Below are 21,387 nucleotides of genomic sequence, written 5' to 3'. Positions count from 1 at the left end.
AGGCATATGAATTGAACATGTACTTGAGGTAGATATACTCGTTAAGAACAATCATGGGAGAAAGAAGGGCTGCTTATGCACAGGGAGACAGCTCAGGGGGCAGGTGTGCATGGAGGGATGGACACAGGGAAGAGGTAACTATGGGGAGGAAGTGGGAGGGGAGCTGTTGCATTGTGATAAATCGTGGTCAATGTCACGAGACAAAATGTATGTGAACTGCTGTATGGAAAGTAAATTTGCTTTGTAAATCTTCACCCAAATCACAATTAAAAAAAAAAAAAAAAAAGATTACAGCTTTGTGGTCTGATAGAACCTGATGGAACCCCCGAGACTGTGGCTCTTTCAGGTCTGGAATTGAACCCACTCCGGTGGCTTCTAGCCAAACAAAAAACAGGCACATGAGCTGAACATTTACATTAGGTATTTATACTGCCTGGAGAGATCAATAATCATGGGAGATAGAAGGGTTGTGTATGCACAGGGAGAAAGCTCGGGGGGCAGGAGTGCATGAGAGGGAAGGACACAGGGAAGGGGTAACTATGGGGAAGAAGTGGGAGTGGAGCTGTTGTCAATGTCATGAGACAAAGTGTATGTGAACTAATGTATGGAAAATGAATTTGCTCTGCAAGCCTTCACCCAAATCACAATAAAAATTGAATAAAAGATTACAGCTTTATTAACCTGATGGGGCAGTTCTATTCTGTCCTATAGGGTCACTATGAGTTGGAATCAACTCATGGCATTGGTCTTGGTTTTAGTTAAATATGACTTAGCAGACTAGTGAACAAGGTTTTGGAAGAAGGGCTATAAGAAAATCTTTTTCCCCTACTTATCTATTTCATAGTGAGCTTTGTGTATTTCTATGAAGGTGTATCCTGAAATTTCAAAGTAACTGGAAGCTCAGATATAGAAGAAACAATGGCATGCAACGCCTAAAACAGTAAAGAAGATAGAGAGTAAGACACTAAGAATCTTACTGCCTTCCTTTTAGTTAAGCCAAAAAACCAAACCCACTGTCATCGAGTTGATTCTGACGTACAGCAACTCTTTAGGACAGAGTAGAACAGCCCCCTAGGGTTTCCAAGGCTTTATAAATCTTTATAAAAGAGTTTTTTCTTGTGGAGTAGCTAGTGGGTTCAAATTCCTCTGAACATCTAAATGGCAGACTGAGACTCTACAGAAACTTTACCCAGAACCTCTCCTAATTACCCAGAACCCTTGCTAATTCTAAGTAATATTCTGTTCATTTTCTTAATGAGAATGAAAATTTTCTGTTCTGCCAGATTACATGAAATACTTACCATCTTTAGCTTCTGATCTGTGCCCAAGTTTTATCTGGCAGGAGGGGGAAAAGCAAACACGTTAGAAATGTGTTGAACGATTTAGACTAAATGCATAATATGTAAATTACTTCAAAAACTTAGCCACGGGGGGGGGGGGACACGTAGAATTCACATGTAGTTAGTATTAATGGTAAGAAGAGAGCAAGACTTATGAATCAGAAAGGCAAAAATAACATTATAAGAGAGGATCAATTTCCTACCATTCCTTGCTGCTTAAGTTTTTGCATTATACATTCAAACTATAGAATTAAAAAAAATAAACGTTTCCTTTATCTTTGTAAGGCTAACAGTGAACAAAATACCTGCAGGTATAATGGTTAATATTTTTTAAAAAACTCATTTCAAGTTAGCCTACTTTGGAGGAAAGATGTGACAATGAAATTAAAAAATGTTGTACTGCTATGGTGCCCAGCTACCACTGTCAACCACTTGGAAAGGGATCAGTGCAGGAGCTCCCAGATAGAGTGGAAAAACAATGTGGAACAAAACCCAAAATCACAAAAAGGACAGAGCCTGGTAAGACCCCTGAGACTATGGCACCTAACCACTCTTCAGCTCTGGAATTGAACTCACTTCCATGGCTTCCAGCCAAACAACAGAGAGCCATATAGGGTAAACATTTACACCAGGAAGGTACACTCCTTAGAAGGATCAATCTTAGGAAACAGAAAGGCAGGATTTGCCCCAAGAAGACAGCTCAAGGGGCAGGAATGCATAGGAAAGAAGGACACAGCAAAGAAGTAAGTACAGGGAGGAAATGAGAAGAGCAATTTTTATTGTGGAAATTTCAGCTGATGTCATGAAACAAAATGTGTATGAACTGCTGTATGAAAAATGAATTTGCTCTGTAAATTTTTACCTAAATCACAATAAAAAATTTTAAAAAGATAAAAAAAATGTATTGTTGGTATTACACCCAATATTATCTTAGGGACATTCTGAAATCAAAATTACAAACAGCAATATATACAGAAAATGGTTAAACTGTTTTTACCATGAATAAGTACAACAAGTCAACCAACAAGTTAACTCTCACACAAAATAGATCATGAGGTTAAAGAACATTCTCTTATTCACAATTTATAGACTGTTGCTACTACAATTAAAAAACAGAAGTTACTTCTGGAAGAACACAGCTATTCTATCTTTAAAAAAACCTCCCACCTACATACTACAAAGAGGAATTTTATTAATAAATAGGCCATTAATTACAGAACCAAAAAATATAAGGCACTTGGAAATAAATCTAATAACAGATATATAAACTTTCTTTGTTGGTTACCGGGGAGGGAAGGGAAAGAAGGAAACACTGTAAACATTAAAATGTAAAAAAGGGGGGGGGGGGGTGTTCAAATTAATGCGAAACACTGCAAAACCAAAAAACAAAAGAGAAAGATAAACCTTTCCAACAAGAAAACTATAAAACTTTATTAAAACATGCTTTAAAAGCAAGAGTGCAAAATAAACAAATAGCTTATTCACAGACAGAAGATTATCATAAATACATCAAACACATCAATTCTCTTTAAATTCCATGCAACTAAATCTAAAGTTCAACAGTGTTTTTCATGGACATTTAACAAATTGACCCTAAAATTTATATGGAAAAGGAAAGGGCTATAAAACCAGAAAAGGAAAGGGCTAAGAATGCACAATTTTTAAAGTTTCTGTATTTTTCAACCATAATGCTCCATACTTTATCACACAGATTTAACAATTACCAATATTTTACAACACTTCATTCATTTTCCCCTTTTCTTGGCTAACGTGTTTTAAAGCAAATCACTGACTTCACGCTGTGGAAGGCTGAAGTGGAAGGCTGAAGGGGCCCCTCGCTGAAAACTGCAGAACTTTAACAGACTGGCAGGCAGGATTAAAGTAGACATTCATCATAGTGACTAACCTGCTATTTTCCCCTCCCTTTTGCTTTCTTTTAAGTAAATAAAATAGCCAACCTCCTTACAGATGCTGAGTTCTTTAGGTCTGTTATTTTCAATGATAGATTCTTCTAAGCATAACCCTCTCCCATGACTGGTTTTAGCTGAGAACAGTAGCAAGTAAGATGACCCTGGGAAGAGTGAAGCTGAGTCTGTAGCAACCAGGGAAGAGAAGAACAAAGACATTCCCGGCAGTCCAAGGGATCTTCAATCCCCTTCCCATTTCCTTATATAATCATGTTTACCCCTTCTCCGGAGGAGACAGACATTTTAGAGAAATGATTCTCTGTCTCCTTGGGTATACGCAAACCTTTTGCTTTCCCTCTTCAGCCTGTTGTGATCATTGGCTCTTTGCAAAAGGGGGCAAGAAGAACCTTGTTTTCCTACAGCAATGTCATTTCACCCCCATATACTTAAGTGAGCATCTCTAAAACATATGGACATTTTCTTACATAGCCATAATGCCATTTTTAAACTTAACAAAATTAACAGTAATGCCCTGGGTGCATCTAATACCTAGTTCATACTCAATTTTTCCTGTTTCAAATTTCCCAGTTGGCCACAGAATAGCCAAGACAATTTGGAAGCAGAAAAACAAAACATTTTTCTGGGACTTGCCAGATTTCAAGAGTCATTATAAAGCAATGGTAATTAAAGACACTTGTCATATTTGAACAAGAATGGAAAATAAACGAACTTAAGGACTAGAACAATATGCTTAGAAATGGATCAAAGTATATACTAGAACTTGAGTTATGACAAAATAACAACTTACCAAGAAAAACACTATCAATAAATAGTGTTGGGGTAACTGGTTGGCTATATGAAAAAAACCCAAAACAGTTGATTCTCCCTAACACACAATACAGAAAAATTATTTCCTGGTGGAATTAAAACCTCAATGTAAGAAGTAATAATTAAAATGTAAGAACTCTTACAATCTGGAGGCAGGTAAGTACACAAAAAGCAAATCCAGAAAGGGAAAAAACTGATAAATTCAAAGACATTAAAATTTTAAATTTCTATGTCTTAAAAAGGGGCTCTAGTGGTATGGTAGTTAAGGTTGTATGTCAACCTGGCTGGGCCTGGTTGAGTGACTGGGCAGTTGATGGTAGTTATTCTCCATGATAAGACTAGCAATCAACTCCATGGTGGGATCTACCACAAGCAGCTGAGTAGCTGTTTTAGGGATGTGGTCCACTTTCCTTATCTAAGCAGTAGCTTTGGGAATGATCTCTAGCTTATGGCATGCTTGGACCCTGGCACGTAGCTGTGTCATTGTTCAGCATCCTGCCATGCTCTGCTGACCTTGAGACTTTCAATGGACTTGAATTAATAGGCCGCCATGTGGTTTGGTAACATCAGGACTGTGCCTTTTCACTTGTCAACCTTGGGCTTGTCAGCCTCAGCAGCCAGTAGCTGAGTGAAGAAACGCCTACAGTTCCAGTAGGCCAGGAGCAGGGGGCAGAGCTGAAGCCCAAGGCTGAGGGGCTTTCACCCAGCCACTAGAGCCTGGCACTTTGAACTCAGACTAAAAGCCTCCAAACTATAACAGAATAAACTTCTGTTTGTTAAGGCCATCTATTTGTAGTATATTACTGTCAGAGCAGCACTAGGTAACCAAAACAGGTGGTGTACTGGTTAAATCACTTGGCTGCTAACCAAAGGTTGGTAGTTCGAACCCACCAGTCACTTTGTAGAAGAAAGATGAGGCAGTCTACTTCCACAAAGATTTACAGTCCCAGAAACCCAATGTTGGTCAGAATTGACTCCATGGCAGTTTGGTTGGCTTTTGATGTCTTAATAGGTACCCTAAGGGAACTTCAGGTAAGATGGAGGAATAGGCAGATAAGCGACACAGACCCTCTTCAACAAAGAATAGAAAAATAAATTGACAGAGATACAGAAGATAATCCTGGAGCCCTAAGCTTTAAAAGGAACTATACAGAAGCAGATTAGGCACCAATCAGGAAGGCTGGTGGTTCAAACCTACCAGCCGCTCCTCAGAAGGAAGGCTGAGCAATCTACTTCCACAGTGATACCACCTCAGAAATCAAAGGAGGTGTTGCTATGAATCAGGTCTGACTTGACAGCACATAACAACAACAACAGTGGAAAACCCTGAACAAAAACAGGACCTAAGAATAGGCTCTGTTTGCCAAGGACAGCAGGGACATATGAAAGGATGACAACAGAAAAGGAGATAGGTGGTGAGTGTATAAGTACTGTCAAGTAGTGAATAGAGGAGCACAGCACAGTGCCCTCTTGCATAGATAACATACAAACAAAACGAAAATCGTGGGCAAGTCACTCCAACATACAATCATCAATTAAATATAAAAACAAAAACGTCACAATGCCTCGGAGACAACAGAGCATCACAGTTCACACAAAGAAGCAAGATAAAGCAGGAGAAACAAGGGACCAGAATACAGACCCAAAACACAACCATGAGGAAGATGCAGCACTGGAACCCACTGATAAGGAATTGAAAAGAATTTACGTATCTTCAATGAATTGAGAGACAGATCAAGGAAAACACCTGCAAAATTGAGGAAAACACAGAGAAAAACCTAGAACAATTTCGAAAGACAATACAAGAACAAAATGACAAAATAAATGAAAAATTAGAAATGATACAAAATCTACACACAGAAATCCAGAAGATTAATACTAAATTTGCAGAAATAGATAATTTATGAAATGGGCAAAGGAGCAGAACTGAACCAATGGAAGACAGAATTAGGGAGACTGAAGGCAAATACCTGAATATTTCTTTAGAAAGTGATAAATCAGGAAAAAGATCAAAACAAAATGAAGAAAGCCTAAGGTTCATGTGGGATATCATCAAAAAGAATAAAGTACATGTAATTAGAATGCCAGAACAAGGAGAGACAAATAAAACCAGAGAGAAAATTGTCTAAGATTTGTTGGAAGAGAATTTTCCTGGTATGATGAAAGATGAGAATATACCCATTCGTTGGAAGTCCAATGAACCCCAAATAGGATAGACCTCAAAAGAAAATCACCAAGACATATTATCATCAAACTTACCAAAACAAAGAAAGAATCATGAGAGCAGCATGGGAAAAATGAAAAGTTACCTACAAGAGGCAACCAGTAACACTCAGCTCAGATTTCTCAGCAGAAACCACGCAGGCAAGAAGACAATGGGATAGTATATACAAAATCCTAAAAGAGAAAATTTTGCAACCAAGAATTATGTACCCTGCAAAACTGTCCCTCAAATATGATGGTGAAATTAGGACATTTCCAGATAAGCAGAAATTAAGGGAATTTGTTCAAACCAGACCAACCTTACAAGAGATGTTAAATGGAGCCCTTTGGACAGAGAAGCAACAACAGTCAACAATTACCGATCATCAACACACATGATGATATAACCCAGAAACCAATCCAGCTATGGATGTATCCAAAGTAAATAAGCCTACAAGATTGTAAACAGGGAACCAGAGACATCAATTGACTTGAAGACACATAACAACAACAGCAACACAAACCAAAGAGGGAATAAACTGCGTCGTTATAGAACTTCTAGATGGTAGGGAAGTCAAAACAACTACAAGACAGAATGGACTGTTCTAAACTTGGGAGGAAAACTATAAATCACAGGGTAACATCAAAGAAAAATTATAAACCTTCACATAAAAATAAAAAAGAGGACCAGCATAAATATTCAGCAAATACTAAAACAATAGCAATGAAGGAAGTGATAACACAATTCATAAACAAAACAAGCTCAGCATAGAAAATTATATGGAACAAAGAAATCAACACCACAAAAAAAGCATGTAACAAAAATGACAGCAACAAATTTTTATTTGCCAATAATTACATTCTGGCAAAGGACTTATCTCTAAGATTTATAGAAAACTCCAACACCCCAACAGCAAAGGAATTAACAATCCAACTGAAAAATGGACAGAAGACATGAATAGACACTTCAACAAGGAGGATATTCAGGTGGCCAGCTAATACATGAAGAGATGGATGCTCACAATCACTGGCCATCAGAGAGATGCAAATCAAAACAACAATGAGATATTGTCTCACCCCAGCACTGATGGCAAGGTTCAACAAGACAGAAAATAACAAATGCTGGTGGGGATGTGGAGAGATTGGGACTCTCGTACACTGCTGGTGGGACTGTGAAGTGATACAACCTCTGTGGAAAGCAATATGGTGATTCCTTAGAAAGCTGAAATTGGAGATACCATTTGACCCAGCAATCCCATTACTAAGTATATATCCTAGAGAGGTGAGAGCCAGGACAGGAACAGATATATGCACACCCATGTTCATCGCAGTACTACTTACAATAGCAAAAAGATGGAAACAATTTACGTGCCTATCAGCAGAAGAGTGGATGGATGACCAAACTATGGTACACACACATAATGGAATGCTATGCAGCACTAAAGAATAATGTAGAGTCTGCAAAACACTGCATAATATGGATGAACTTGGAGGACATTATACTGAATGAAAAATAAGTCAATCACAGAAGGACAAATATAGTATTAGTTCATTGTTGTGGAGGGTCAAAGAAAGGTTTATATATGGAGAGAAACTTTCTTTGTTGATTGCCAGGGGTGGAAGGGGAGGGGAGGGAACACTGCAAACAAAAAAAATGCATTGACCATGTCACTTTAGTTTTGTGTATTTCACTGTATGTAAATTATATTTCAATAAAATGCATTAAAAAAAAAAGATACCGTAAGTTTCATAAAGACTGGAACAAAATATATGCAATGCATACTTCTGACAAAGAATCAATATCCGAAACATAAAGAATTCTAGTAAATCAACTAGAAGAAAAAAAAAAATGTAAGCAATCCAACGAAAAACAAGTAGGAGAAAGTCCAAAAAGCCAAAAACCTAAGAAAAGTTGATCAACCTCAATGGTAATTACCCACTGCTGTTGAGAGTTGGATCGACTCATAGCAGCCCCTCCTTGGGTTTCCAAGGCATTCTCACTATGGAAGTAGACTGCTCAACCTTTCTTCCGAGGAGTGGCTGGCAGGTTTGAACCGCCAGCTTTCTGTTTAGCAGTCAAATGCCTTACAATGGTAATTAGGGAAATGTTAATTAAAACAAGCATATACTATTTTTGATCCATCTAATTCACAAATGTTTTAAAGTCTGACAATACAAATGATGGTGAGAATGTGGGGATAAATTGTAGGGCAATTTCAGACTATCTGGTAAAGATGATGTTGTCCATCTTAGAGGCAACTGGTTTCCATTACTCCTACATTCTCTAGAGAAACTCACACATGTACAAGATGATAACAGAAGGCTGTCCATACAAGGACTGCATTAGGGGACAAGATTAAAAAACAGACTAAATGTCAATAAGAGATTGGCACAGAAAAATTTTAGTGTAATCATATACGGGAATCTAATAATCAATGAACATGAACAAAGCAAAACTACATGTATCAGTATGGAGGAATTACAAAGTTGCAGAGGAATATATATACTAGACATACAAAGTTTAAAAGTATACACAGTGTATATTGTTTGTTTAAGTGTGCTTTGGGTGCAAATTTACATAGCAAACTTTTTTTTTAAGCTTGTTTTACATTCATCTTTACCTTTACATTTAGTTTCATTCCCCATTTACCCTGTCCAACCCTAACTCAGTTTCCTCCCATTCCTCCCCTTCAACTCTCCCCCTGTGCCCATCATTTATGCACTCCTATTTGTCCTGTAGTTCCTCAACCTGAATGGTGGTCCTCTGGTGCCCTGTGGTCTATTGCTCTAAGGGATGTATTACCATAGAGTATGTGGGTGCATCATCCTGGGTTGAGTGGTCTGTATATACATCTTGTTAACTATTGGCCTGAGAGCCAGCCCCTGGGGGTGAGTTTTATTCTAGGCACAGAATGTATTCCAGGACCATAGTATTGGGGGTCTCACCAAACTTCCTCTGACCAGTAATTATGGTCATTATTGAGTTTTTGGATTTTGTTCCACATTTTTCCTCCCACTCTATCCAGGATCTCCAGATTTGATCCTTTCCTGTGTGGTTGCCCTTGGTAGCTAGGCACCATCTAGTTCTGGTCTTGAGGGCCATTGTGTCCTAGGGCTGATTGCTTCCAAATGCTCTTTTTTTTTTTTTTTTTTTTTGCATTCTTCTTCGCTTCTGACGTTAGACTGTTAGCTGCATCTTAGATGGCCACTTGAAAGCTTTTAAGACCCCAGTCACCACACGCCAACGTAGGAGGTACAGCAAGGCTTTTATGTATTTTGTTGTGCCAATTGAGTCTGGTGTCCCCCAGTACTACGATCCTGAGTTGGCAGATCTATTGGATCTCTCTCCCATAGTGTCTGGGTGTCTGTGACGGATTACTTTATGTTTGTCTTCTATGCTTTCTGTAATGATTGCAGGTATTTTGTATCAGTGGTGCCTGTGCAAGACTAGCCTCAGATGAATCTATCCTTGGTCTAGAGTATACTAGTGTTCACCGACCCCCGTCTGATCATCTCAGGTGTTTATGTGGCAGACTTGTTTTACATTCAAAATTCATGCACATCTGGTTCCACAGCCCCGATCACCATCCTCAACAGTAAGAAACTCTACTTCCCTCTCTTCTCCATGGCCATCCCCTCCTTGTGCCCCTCTTATCCATGTATTCCTGTCTGTCCAGCCTTTCCTCTATGTGAATGCTACCCCTCTGGTGGCTCATGGCTGCTTGATCCAAGGGGTGTATCTCTCTAGAGTAAGTGGGTCCACAGACCTGGGGTAGGTGTGTTGTATGTGGGTCTTCCTACTGTACTAGTAGAAATTTAAGACATATTTGAGACAATCTGAAAAATGAGAAATGATCTAACAGCCCATCAACAGGGATTGATTAAACAAATTTGCAAATAAATTCAATGTGATCTTTTAAAAGAATGAGATCAACATAGTAGTTAAAAAGGGTAAGGTACAGAAGGTAAATGATTACAATTAGTTAAACACACACGTGGGATGTAATGTGAGATGAGGGAGAAAATCTGAACACTATACCCCAAAATTAAGTTTCAGAGTTGGATAGAAGAGAATTAACTTTTAATTACACACTTCTACCCTGGCCAAAGCAGTAAACTACATTTGAGGGTGGGTAAGGTCAAAATATATGTGTTGGGAGGTTTAAGGATGTATCAGTCTGCACGCACCAACTTCATGTGAAAAATCTCAAAATCTCACTGTTTTGTTACCAAGTATGAGGATATAACATATCCCTACTTCTCCCCTCCCCTTTCAGTTTTAATACCAGCCACTCACATAGCACTTCTCCGACACTAGCCACCTGGAGCTAAGCCAGATCTCACCAGTTAAAAGGACACTGTCCTTCAGACTGCCAAATAGGCAGACACCAGATGCAAGCTTGACAGTCCACATGGCACCCTTACTCCTGACTTGCTGAGAACAAACTAGGGGTTTCCCTAGTACTTCAGGAAGCCAGCCATAAGCTCAGGGGCCTCTTCTGGGCTCCCTCACTTTCATCTGCTGGCTCACACCACTCTGCTGGGTTAAAAAAACTTACTGGAACAACTCACAGAAAGTACTATACTTATAATTACAGATTATTTAAAAAGGATACAAATAAGGATCAGCATAAAGAAGAGATGCAAATGGCAAGGTCAGGGAGGGGGGATGGGGTGGTTACCAACATGAAACTTCCATGTCCCCAAAGCATACATTACCCTCCCATGTTTATCAATGCCCTTCATCAACTCTTGGAACTCAACTCTTGGAAACTCTTGGAACTTCCCTGTCCAAAGCCTTCATTGGCTTCATTGCATAATTATGATTGGAGCCTCACTGAATATGCATGACTGATTAAATGATAGCCCCCTCCCTCTCTGACAATACTGACCAGGTGGTCTTTGTGGAATGGCCAGCCTCCCATTCATTTGTACAAATCCTCAAATGTTGTCTGGAGGTTTTAGATAATAAAGGCATCTTGATGACTTAGGGAATTTCAAGGGTTATCTCTCAGGAACCAAGGACAAAGACCAAATTGAGTTTTGTCTCATCATAGGAGGAGAAATACTAGATCCTCAATGTTTACAGAGGAAAGTATAGATACTGTCTACAATTTAAAGAAAAAAAGTTCAAGACATAGTAATACAAGCATTATTTAAAGGAATGGTGGCAAATACCAGAGGAAATAGTAAACTGTGTTTAAGTGTTCTGAGGAATGAAAATTGAAGAAAGACAGGAATCAGGCAGGTTAAAGCCTGTTCTATTAACTGATTTCTAAAACTATAAGCATGCATTACTTGAAATAAAATAAAATTTAAACATAAAAGAAGCTTCCACTATGAGTCATCTTCAAGGGGGAAAAATGTACCACAGAGAAACAGATTCTAAGTCCTAATTTATGTTAGAAGCAAGTAAACAAAAAAATCCAGCTACTACAACTTACAGATAACTATACAACTCAATATGCCAACAATATGAAGAGGCTATACTAGTTAGTCAGGTCAGTACATTTTGTTTTGTTTTTGTGTTTTTACCAATATGCCAGTCATAGTCCTATGTACAATGTAAGTAGAAGGAAACAGACAATAAACTCATAGATAAGAGGATTTCAGATTTTGATAAATGATATGAAGATGACACAGGGAAATAGAGCAAAGGATGAGAGGGAAGGAGGGGCACATCTGTTTCAGCTCCTCCATGTGGAGGAGACATTTTAGTGAGACTCGAAAGATAAGAAGGAATCAGCCACGCCGAATTTTAGAGGAAGAACATACCAACCAGAAGGCAGAGAAAATGCAATGATTCTGGGATGGACATGAATTTAATGTGTTAAAAGGACAGACAGGTCAGTGTGGTCAAACATGCTGCTGAACTAGGTACAGATTTGAAAAGATGAAACAAGAAAAAATCAGGAAGGTTAATGTTTTGCAAAGGAGTGGCTATAGTGCCAGATCACAGAATCTAAGCTGAATATGACCGAAGGCTCTTGAATGATTGTGAATTATGCAAAAATAAAAATAAAAAACTTAGATAAATCATTTAAATATAATGCACTACACATTATTGTTAACGCTAATGAAAGCCTTTCATGATAAATCTATCAGCAGAAAATACAGATGGGCAGTACTTATCCTTTGTTGTTGTTGTTGTTATGTGCCTCGAGTCTGCCTCGACTCATAGCGACCCCTCCTTGGGTTGCCGAGGCAGTATCCTTTAGTTAACATAAATCTATGCAGCAAAAATAACAAGTTTATGCAATAAGTTTAATATACTGTTTCTTCTTCATTTCAAGTTCACTTAATGGAACAAAAAACTGGTTCAGTTCCAGTATTCCATCTTGGAAAACAAGACACTAATTCTATCGCCTTTGAAAATGACATAAATGATGACTTCTTATTAGCAAAGGTCAAGAGTACTAAAACGGTCTTCCATCAGCCCGTAATACAGACAGACATCGGCATAAGGGGAAATGACACAAATTGTAACTTACTTTTTTAATGGCAACTATTTGATTGGTGTTCTTGTCTCTGGCCTTGTAAACTGTGGCAAACTAGGCAGAAAAGCACAAGTAACATGAGCTTGTGGGAGTTATTTTTTTTATGTTTCTTTCAACTTTTTTATATCATGGGAAGCAAAGGGCGGCTAGACATGTGGTGGAGCACTCCATTCCACTCCACGTCCTCCTCCAGTCTGTTCTTCCGAAAGGAGGGGGCTGCTCAGGGCTCACCTCTAAGGTGTAAAGAGAGGTAGCAGGTGCATCTGGGCGGCCTCCAGCAAGGAGAGCAAGCAAAAGGGTCAGTCCACTGGCCCCCACGAGAGAACTTGCGAACGTGTGAGGCTGCACTGTGCTCTCTATCCTGGGCCCTCCCAATCCCAGCGCAAGAGCCTCACCTGTCCCTCTCCGAGGAAGTCCAATTTCTCATAACGCTTGGCTCGCGACTTCACGTCCAAAGCCATCAGGCTCGTGAAGCCCGACTCCAGGAGAAAGGGCGACACTTTAAGGACTACGGGAATTTAAAGCTACCTCAACCCCCAACAGCCTCTTCCGTTTACTGGGACGCGAGGCTTAGTAGCCCCGCCCACACTTCCGGGATGGGCGGGATACTACTAAGTGGGTTCCAGTGAGGTCCGCCCTCAGGAACCTGCACCAGACCAGGCTGATTGGCTTGTCTCACAGTCTAGTCTGGGTTCCGGAAACCGAGTGTTTCTCGTGACGGCTGTCTGCGTCACCTTTCTACTGTTTTAATTTGGATTTTTTCTTCAGTATTGGAGACAGGGCGACTTCCTGATTTGATGTTCTTCTGAGTTTTGGATTCGGTAGATGTAGAAGGCTTGTCTTTTTTCTTGATGTTGCTCTCTTTTCAGTTCTTGTTAGAGCGTGTCCTCACCACGGTTGCTATGGACGCCAAGCGCCCCCCCCCCCATCTCAGATTACTTACCGGAGTCCCAAATTCTTAAGGGCTGGTCGAGAGGAATTCTTAGTTCAGTCCGTTTATAAAGCAGGCCTAAAAATTCATCTCAATTGACATGTGTGCTGTGGTACTCAATTCCCTACCCTATGAAATGGAAATCATAATAGACTGCATGGAACATGCAGAGTTTTGACATATTAAGTGCTCAATGTTGGCTGCGTTTGACTGATAGGCTGGATGAACCCCTGAAGCTATTGTCCTGAGATAATCTCTAAATCTTAAACCAAAAATATTCCCTTAAATCTTCTTAAAGCCAAACAACAGCTTCTAGAGTCTAGAACGTCTAGATTCTGAAATCTAAGTTTTCATACCAATTAACAAAATAAATTCAAGACTTTAATTCATTCAAAGAATTTAGATTGAGTGTTTAGTATGTATACCAGGCACTGATGTAAATTCTGAGAAATCAGCAAGGAACAAAAATCGCTGCATTCCAGTGGAAGAAGATAAGTAAAATATGTTAGGATACGTAGTGATAAGTGCTAGAGAGATAACAAAGGAAGTGCTATTTTAAGTAGGGTGGTTGAGGAAAGACATCACTGAAAAGCCATTGGAGGATTTTGAGAGCTTGTTTGGAGGTTCCAGCAAGGGAAAGCAGCTACTGGTACAGCTTGACCCAAGGACCGTCCTCCTCTATCGGGGATCTTTTCAACCCAGCCGACTGCTACGGAGGGACTCACTTTGAGTGGTGAGGGAGTAAGGGGACACCGCGGAGCCAGCCAGATCAGCCGAATGAACCCCAGTGCTCCATGGCGTCACAGATGTCACAGCTAGATGGCACATCCATTTTAAAAAATAAAGCAAAAGGGTTTATTGAAATCACAACATTCACATGGGGACTCAAACTTCCAGCACGTGGGACCATGATACCCCAGCTGTTCGAGAGGGTTTTGAGTTGGTGATATGATCTGACTTCTTCTTCTTCTTCTTCTTCTTTTTTTTTTTTTTTAAGGTTTTCTCTTGTTATGAGAAACTAGACTTGGAGAATGAATTTCAAATTCTCAAGGAATCCAGACTTTCTGGGGCCAATAAGGCTGGATGAACCCTTGAAGCTGTTGTCCTGAGATAATCTTTAAACCTTAAACCAAAAATATTCCCTTAAGTCTTCTTAAAGCCAAACAACAGGTTAGCTGAATTACTAAAGAATTTCTGCCTTCAGCAATGTACTCTTTCAAAAAACTATCTGTATGGGATCAAATTGACAACAGCAACACAAAAGGTTAGATGGGAGGTTTAGGGGACAGTAAATTTATGTCAACGGGGGAGGAACAGTTTGGAAAAGGAGGATGAGAATGGTTGCACAAGTTAGAATGTAATCATTACCACTGAATTTACATATAGAAATCATTGAATTGGTATATGTTTTACTGTGTGTATTTTCGACAGTAAAAAAATTGAAAGTATGAATTAAAGAAAGGTCTATTAGAGAATTATTACAATAATCCAGATGGCTGGTACTAGGGTGTTGTTGTTGTTGTTATGTGCCGTCGAGTCAAACCCGACTCATAGCAACCCCTCCTTGGGTTTGTTTTTTACCCAATAAGATTTGTAGTAGACAGACCAGATATTGGTTGTGGAAAAAATTTTTAAAAGTTGTATTCACTCCTCGGAAGGAAGGTTGGGCATTCCTGCTTCCGTAGTGATACTGCCTCTGCCTCGGAAACCCAAGGAGGGGTCGCTATGAGTCGGGGCCGACCCGATGGCAAATAACAACAACAACAACATTCAAGGTTTTGAGCTTGAACAGTTAGAAGGATGGAAATGTTTCCCCACTTTTTTTGCATTTTGATGTTCCTGTTGTTGTTGTTATGTGCCATCGAGTCGGACCCGACTCATAGCGCCCCCTCCTTGGGTTTCCGAGTAGGAATTAACAATCTTAATTTTCAGAGATGTGTTGAGGAAAGGGGCAGAATTACCAAGGGTAATCCTGTAGTCAAGGTAGTATAGTATAGAGGTTGAGTTCTTACTCTGAAACCAGACTACCTGCCATTTGAATACTGCCCTTACAAGCATTCAATCACAAGATGTATGACTTGGGCAAATTAATCTTTATGTGCCTAGTTTTCTCTGTAATAGGACCAGCTCATAGAATTGCTGCAAAACTGAAATGAGTTCACACTTACAAGGTCCTTAGTGTTTGACCACCGAGTGCTCAGTTTATGTTGGCCATTCCTGTTACTTGTCATCTTTCTGCCCTCTGTCACTACTTGGGTCTTAATTGAGCTGATGCACTCAGGCAAAATTCTCATATTATAGAAAACACACTAACTTTAACGCTATCATCTCTCTTACTTGCACTAAGTCATACCCAGTGATGCACGGTATCATGTAACTGAGATCAAAGTTCCTTGTGAAAGCCATCACAATAATCTAACTTTACACGTAGCACTATTAAGCTAGTAAACTAAATTTGATGGTGCACCCATGAGGCTTCAGGTTCCTGAATGTACCATGGTATGAGTTGATAACCACAGCATTATACCAGGCTGCTAAGTAAAACTCTTCAGATAGAACAAAGGCAGTGTTTAGATGATATTCTGGGACAATGTGGTCATTATATATATAAAATAGTATTCAGCATTTGTCTGTCATTTTGTAGTCTGCAAAGTACTTTCATACATCTATAGTAGCCAGTGCAGCTGGAATGCTCCTTGGAAGTGAGAATGGCCAGACTCCGTCTCACCTACTTTGGTCATGTTGTCAAAAGGGTCCATGCCCTGGAGGATATCATGCTTGGTAAAGTGGAGGTCAACGAAAAAGGGGAAGGCCCTCAATGAGATGGACTGACACAGTGCTGCAATGATGGGCTCAAGTACAGCAAGGCTTGTGAGGCTGGTGCAGGACCAGGCAGTGTTTTGTTCTGTTGTACACAGGGTCACTATGAGTTAGAGACGATTTGACGGCACTTAACAATAACATAGTAGCCAGCTTCTAAGATGGCCTCTGGCAATCTTTGTCTTCTGCTATTACTGAATTTTTATAGTCTTCTTCTGCACTGAAATAGGCTGTTCTGAGTGACCAATGGAATATGGGAGCAGTAACTGTGTAATTTCTGAAGCTCGCTCATATAAGACATTGGTGCTTCTACCTCACATGCCTGGATCATTTGCTCTGGAGAAAGCCAGCCACCATATCATGAATTCACTCAGGCCTGTGGACAGGCCTACGTGGAGAGGAACTAAAGCTTCCTGCCAATACACAGCACCAACTGGCCATCCATGACAGAGCCACCTTGGGCATTTATAATCTAGCCTATCAAGCCTTCATAGGACGGGAGTCTCAGGTGGCATCCGATTGCAGCATCATGAGACACTATGTAGAACTGTGAGCCAAACCACTCCTGTATTTCTGACCCAGAGAAACCACAAGGTAAGTGTGCTAGGAATTGACCTCCTCAAAAATATGTTGAAATCCTAACCCCTATACCTGTAGGTAAGAATCTGTTTGGAAATAGGGGGTTTCTTTTGTTGTATTAATGGAGTCATGCCAGTATAGGGTGGATCCTAAGCTAATCACTTCTGAATTATAAAAAAGACTAGCATAGACACAGACACACACACTGGAAAGACACATACCACGGAGCACGAAGGATTGCTAAGGATTGCTGGTAGACACCAGAAACCAAGAAAGAGACTCAGAGAAGGAGTCAACACACCTGAGATCTGGATGTGGACTTTTACCCTCCAGAACTGTGAGAAACTAAAATTCTGTTCTTTAAAGCCACCCATTTGTGTTATTAGTGTTAACAGCAGCGTTAGGTAACCAAAACAAAGTCATTACTATTGTTTTACATTCATTTACCCAGTTTCTGTCTATAGGACCAAATACTAGATTCTTAAAAACAAACAAACAAACAAATAGTCCTGCCATAGTCAGAGAGGACATCAAGCTCAATTGGCATAACATACTACACAAAACATTGTTCCACCTCCTACTTTGGTGAGTAGCAAGTGGGACCTTAAAAGCTTGCAAGCAGCCATCTAGATGCAACGATGGGTCTCTCCTCATCCAGACCAAAGAATGAAGAAAACCAAAGATTCATGGAAACAATTAGTCCTCATGACTGGTATACCATGCAATCCATAGCCTATACAACTATGAGACCAGAAGAACTAGATGGTGCCTGGCTACCACGGTCAACCACTCAGAGGGAGATATATGTAGGAGATCCTGGATAGAGAGGGAGAACAATGTGGAACAAAACTCAAAATCATTTGGAAAAAAAAAAGGGGGGTGGACCAGGTTTGGTGATCTGATAGAACCTGGTGGAACTACTGAGACTATGGTCCCTAGCTGCCCTTCAGGTCTGGAATTGAACTCACACCTGTGGCTACCAGGCACAGGCATAAGAGTGGAATATGTACCTGAGGTAGATACATCCTTTGGAGAGATTATGGGAGAAAGAAGGGCTGTTTATGCACAGGGAGACAGTTCAGGGGGCAGGAAGTGGGAGGGGAGGTGTTGCATTGGGGTAAACTATCAATGTCACCAGACAATGTTTATGTGAATTGCTGTATGGAAAGTGAATTTGCTCTGTAAACTTTCACCCAAATCACAATTAAAAAAAAAAAAGGTCCTGGACTTCCTTTTACTGAAATTAAAAAGCTAAGGGGTGTGGAATAAAATTACAAGCCTTGCTTTATGAAAACAAGTGCTCTCTTGCCCATGACACTAAATATGTTATTAAACATTAAAACCTATATGCTGTATAATTTTATATGGTTTTTAAAGCGTGTAGTTATACCTTAAATTATAACATTTAGAAGAAGCTTGTTTAGTTTCACATATTTGTATTTAGGTGATCATGTCCACTGAAACACTTGAAACGAAATTCTTTCAGAAAACAATAGAAAATTAACGAACAAGTCCTGTTTCCAAGACTTCAAAAGTCACTGATCTTGGGATTGTCTTGGTAAGGTTCCTATTTAAGCTTTGGTGATATGTTTGAGCACATACTGCTCTCTTACTGGAAGTAGACTGCCTCATCTTCCTTCTGCAGAGTGCCTGGCGGGTTCAGCCAAATGCCTTAGGCACTGCACCACCAGAGCTCCATTAAACCCGCAAAGCAGTCTGTTAATGGTGTTTTGAATTGTTTGCTTTTGATGGCGGAAAAACAATAATGCAAGTTAAAAAAAAAATTCCCAAAAAACATTTTAAAAAATCAAAAAAGGAATCATGAACCATGTATTTGTCATGTATCACAAGAACAACTTAGATATCGACAGCGTGCAAGCATCAACGCCTTATCTCATATTTGAGTTGGGAGGCATTTGCAGTGAGCCAAGATATAGAATTTATACCAATAGCAGATCAACTCTGGAATAGTACAGAAAAGTACAGATTAACTCACAGGTAACTGGGCAAATACAGAAATGCACTAAACAATAGTTCCACTTTGTCTATAGCTCATGAGTTACCCTCACTATTAGGGCTGACCTCTTTAAAGCATATTCTAGAAATCATTGAAGGTATGGAAGAAAATTTATATAGCTTTGAGGCTTCATTTTCACGATACATACACTTTGCACAGGAAGACCTTATTAAATTTTCACAAATTGCCTTAAATTAGATAAATATTTCAATTGATTTTATGAGGCTTTCAGAAAAGCTTGTGAAAGTTAATGGTTATTAGGGTTTCCATACATCATCACATCAAATTGCTAAAATCAAAGAACAAGATTTCATTAACAGCCCTCAAAACAGAACAAATTGCAAATTCTAGTCAAACATTTCTATGCTATATTCATTTTGACTTCTTAATTTTCCATATTATACTCTTTGACATTTTTTCTGAATACAGGTTATAAGTAATAATCTTTTATGTTATCTTCAATCTCAGTACCAAAAAGTCACTTGTTTTATCTCAGCCAAGTTGCTAACCTTTCAAGAAGATACTCTACAACCCAGCTATAGTCCAATAACCTTGTGAATGAAAGTTGTTAAGAGAATTAAAAATAAATAATGGAATAATTTTTTAACTGATTTTCATCTAATTTCAGGAAAATCACTTCCCTAAAGGGGCAGTTTTGCCTGATAAATTGTTTCCATCTCTAAACAGAAACCAAAAGAAAAGTGAAATAGGAAACCTCTGAAAGTTTACTAGACATTGTGTGCTTTTAATAGTTGAACACTGGTAATACTTGGTTATCAAGAGTAAGTTAATAGGCTAACATTTAAAAATGTATACTTTAATAAGAATAAAGTATATAAACGATTAGGTAAGCTTATGGAGAAGCTGACCCAGATACATAAATTAGGATATATAAGTGTCCATCTAAATTTTCTATATTTCACTTTTTTTACAGAATATTTCATTAAAGTGGTTTAATGTACAATTTCTCATTTGTCATTTTGGAAGTCCTTTATTGTAAAGATAATTCTTTTGTCTGATGACAAACAGCAGCCACATTGTCAGTGATTATTCTGGACCTCCACGCTAAAAAGGAAAAAAAAATAGAACAGTAAGAATAGGTGTTACATTTACACAGGAAATGTTTTCATGGAAACTAAACAAATTTATACAGTTTTAAGCAAATGATCTTTAATTTTTAAAAACATAATTTAAAATTTTTCACACTTTTTGGCCACTTGCATTTCTCGTTATAAATATCAATTCAGATCTGGAAGGAACTTAAGTTTGACCTAGATCAATAGTTCTCAGATTTCTCGGTCTTAGAACCCCTAAGCTAAAGGAAGCAAGCCGACAGCTAATGGAGATCAGGAAGCTACCTGGTGGTGATATGGAACAGCTAAGGGAGACCAGGAAGCAAGCCGGCACCAGTTTGGAACAGGTATGGGAGACCAGGAAGCAAGCAGAGTGGTTTGGAACAACTAAGGGACACAAACTTGTCTGTCAGTTTGTCGTACTGTGGTGGTCGCGTGTTGCTGTGAGGCTGGAGTCTACGCCACTGGAATTTCAAATACCAGAAGGGTCACCCATGGTGGAGAGGCTTCAGTGGAGCTTCCAGACTAAGACAGAGTCACAAGAAGGAAGGGGCCATCCGATTCTCAAAGAATTGGTCAGTGAAAACCTTATGAACAGCAGTGTAACATTGTCTGATACATTACTGGAAAACTTTATAAATAGCCCTGAAACATGCTCCGTTATACTGCTGGAAGATGAACCCATCAGTTGGAAGGCAGTCAAAATGCAACTGCGGAAGAGCTGCCTCCTCAGAGTATAGCCGACCTTAAGGATGTGGCTAGAGTAAAGCTTCTGGGACCTACATTTGCTGATGTGGCATGACTCAAAATGAGAAGAAACAGTGGCAAACATCCACTAATAATCAGAACATGCAATGTACAAAGTACGAATCTAGGAAAACAAGAAATTGTCAAAAATGAAATGATTAAGATCAATGTCCTAGGCATTAATGCTCTAAAATAGACTGGGTTTGGCCATTCTGAACCAGACGACCATATGATCTACTATACCGGCAATGACAAATTGAAGAGCAATGGTGTGGCATACATCATCACAAAGAATGTTTAAAGATCTATTCTGGGGCTAAGCTGTGGACTTTTGCCGGTCAGGAGGACGCCGCCATTTTGAAGGTTTAAAAAGCGGCTTGACTATTTTGGATATTTAAAGAGACAGTGCTCTAGCAGATTCCTGTGGTGGTAGGACTTAAGAATTA

General features: G+C 39.3%; 2 protein-coding genes across 2 annotated transcripts in view; both read right to left on the bottom strand.

The window, feature by feature from the left end:
- CDK7 (cyclin dependent kinase 7) overlaps positions 1–13,235 on the bottom strand; it is a 67,515-nt gene extending 54,280 nt beyond the window's left edge. The window contains exons 1-3 of the mRNA XM_007949186.2: positions 13,170–13,235; positions 12,769–12,828; positions 1,302–1,335 (exon numbers count right to left, since the gene is read on the bottom strand). Of these exons, the coding sequence (XP_007947377.1) occupies positions 1,302–1,335; positions 12,769–12,828; positions 13,170–13,235 (160 nt within the window). The remainder of the gene's footprint in view (positions 1–1,301; positions 1,336–12,768; positions 12,829–13,169) is intronic.
- A 6,933-nt stretch (positions 13,236–20,168) lies between these two features.
- Positions 20,169–21,387, bottom strand: part of MRPS36 (mitochondrial ribosomal protein S36) — a 21,613-nt gene continuing 20,394 nt past the window's right edge. Inside the window, exon 4 of the mRNA XM_007949185.2 lies at positions 20,169–20,186. Coding sequence (XP_007947376.1) covers positions 20,169–20,186 — 18 coding nt within the window. The remainder of the gene's footprint in view (positions 20,187–21,387) is intronic.

Source organism: Orycteropus afer, unplaced genomic scaffold, assembly GCF_000298275.1.
Source record: "Orycteropus afer afer isolate SDZICR_OR568_19922 unplaced genomic scaffold, OryAfe1.0 scaffold00242, whole genome shotgun sequence".
Classification (NCBI taxonomy): domain Eukaryota; kingdom Metazoa; phylum Chordata; class Mammalia; order Tubulidentata; family Orycteropodidae; genus Orycteropus; species Orycteropus afer.
The sequence above is the reverse complement of the archived record's forward strand: the minus strand, read 5'-3'. Positions and strand labels throughout refer to the sequence as shown.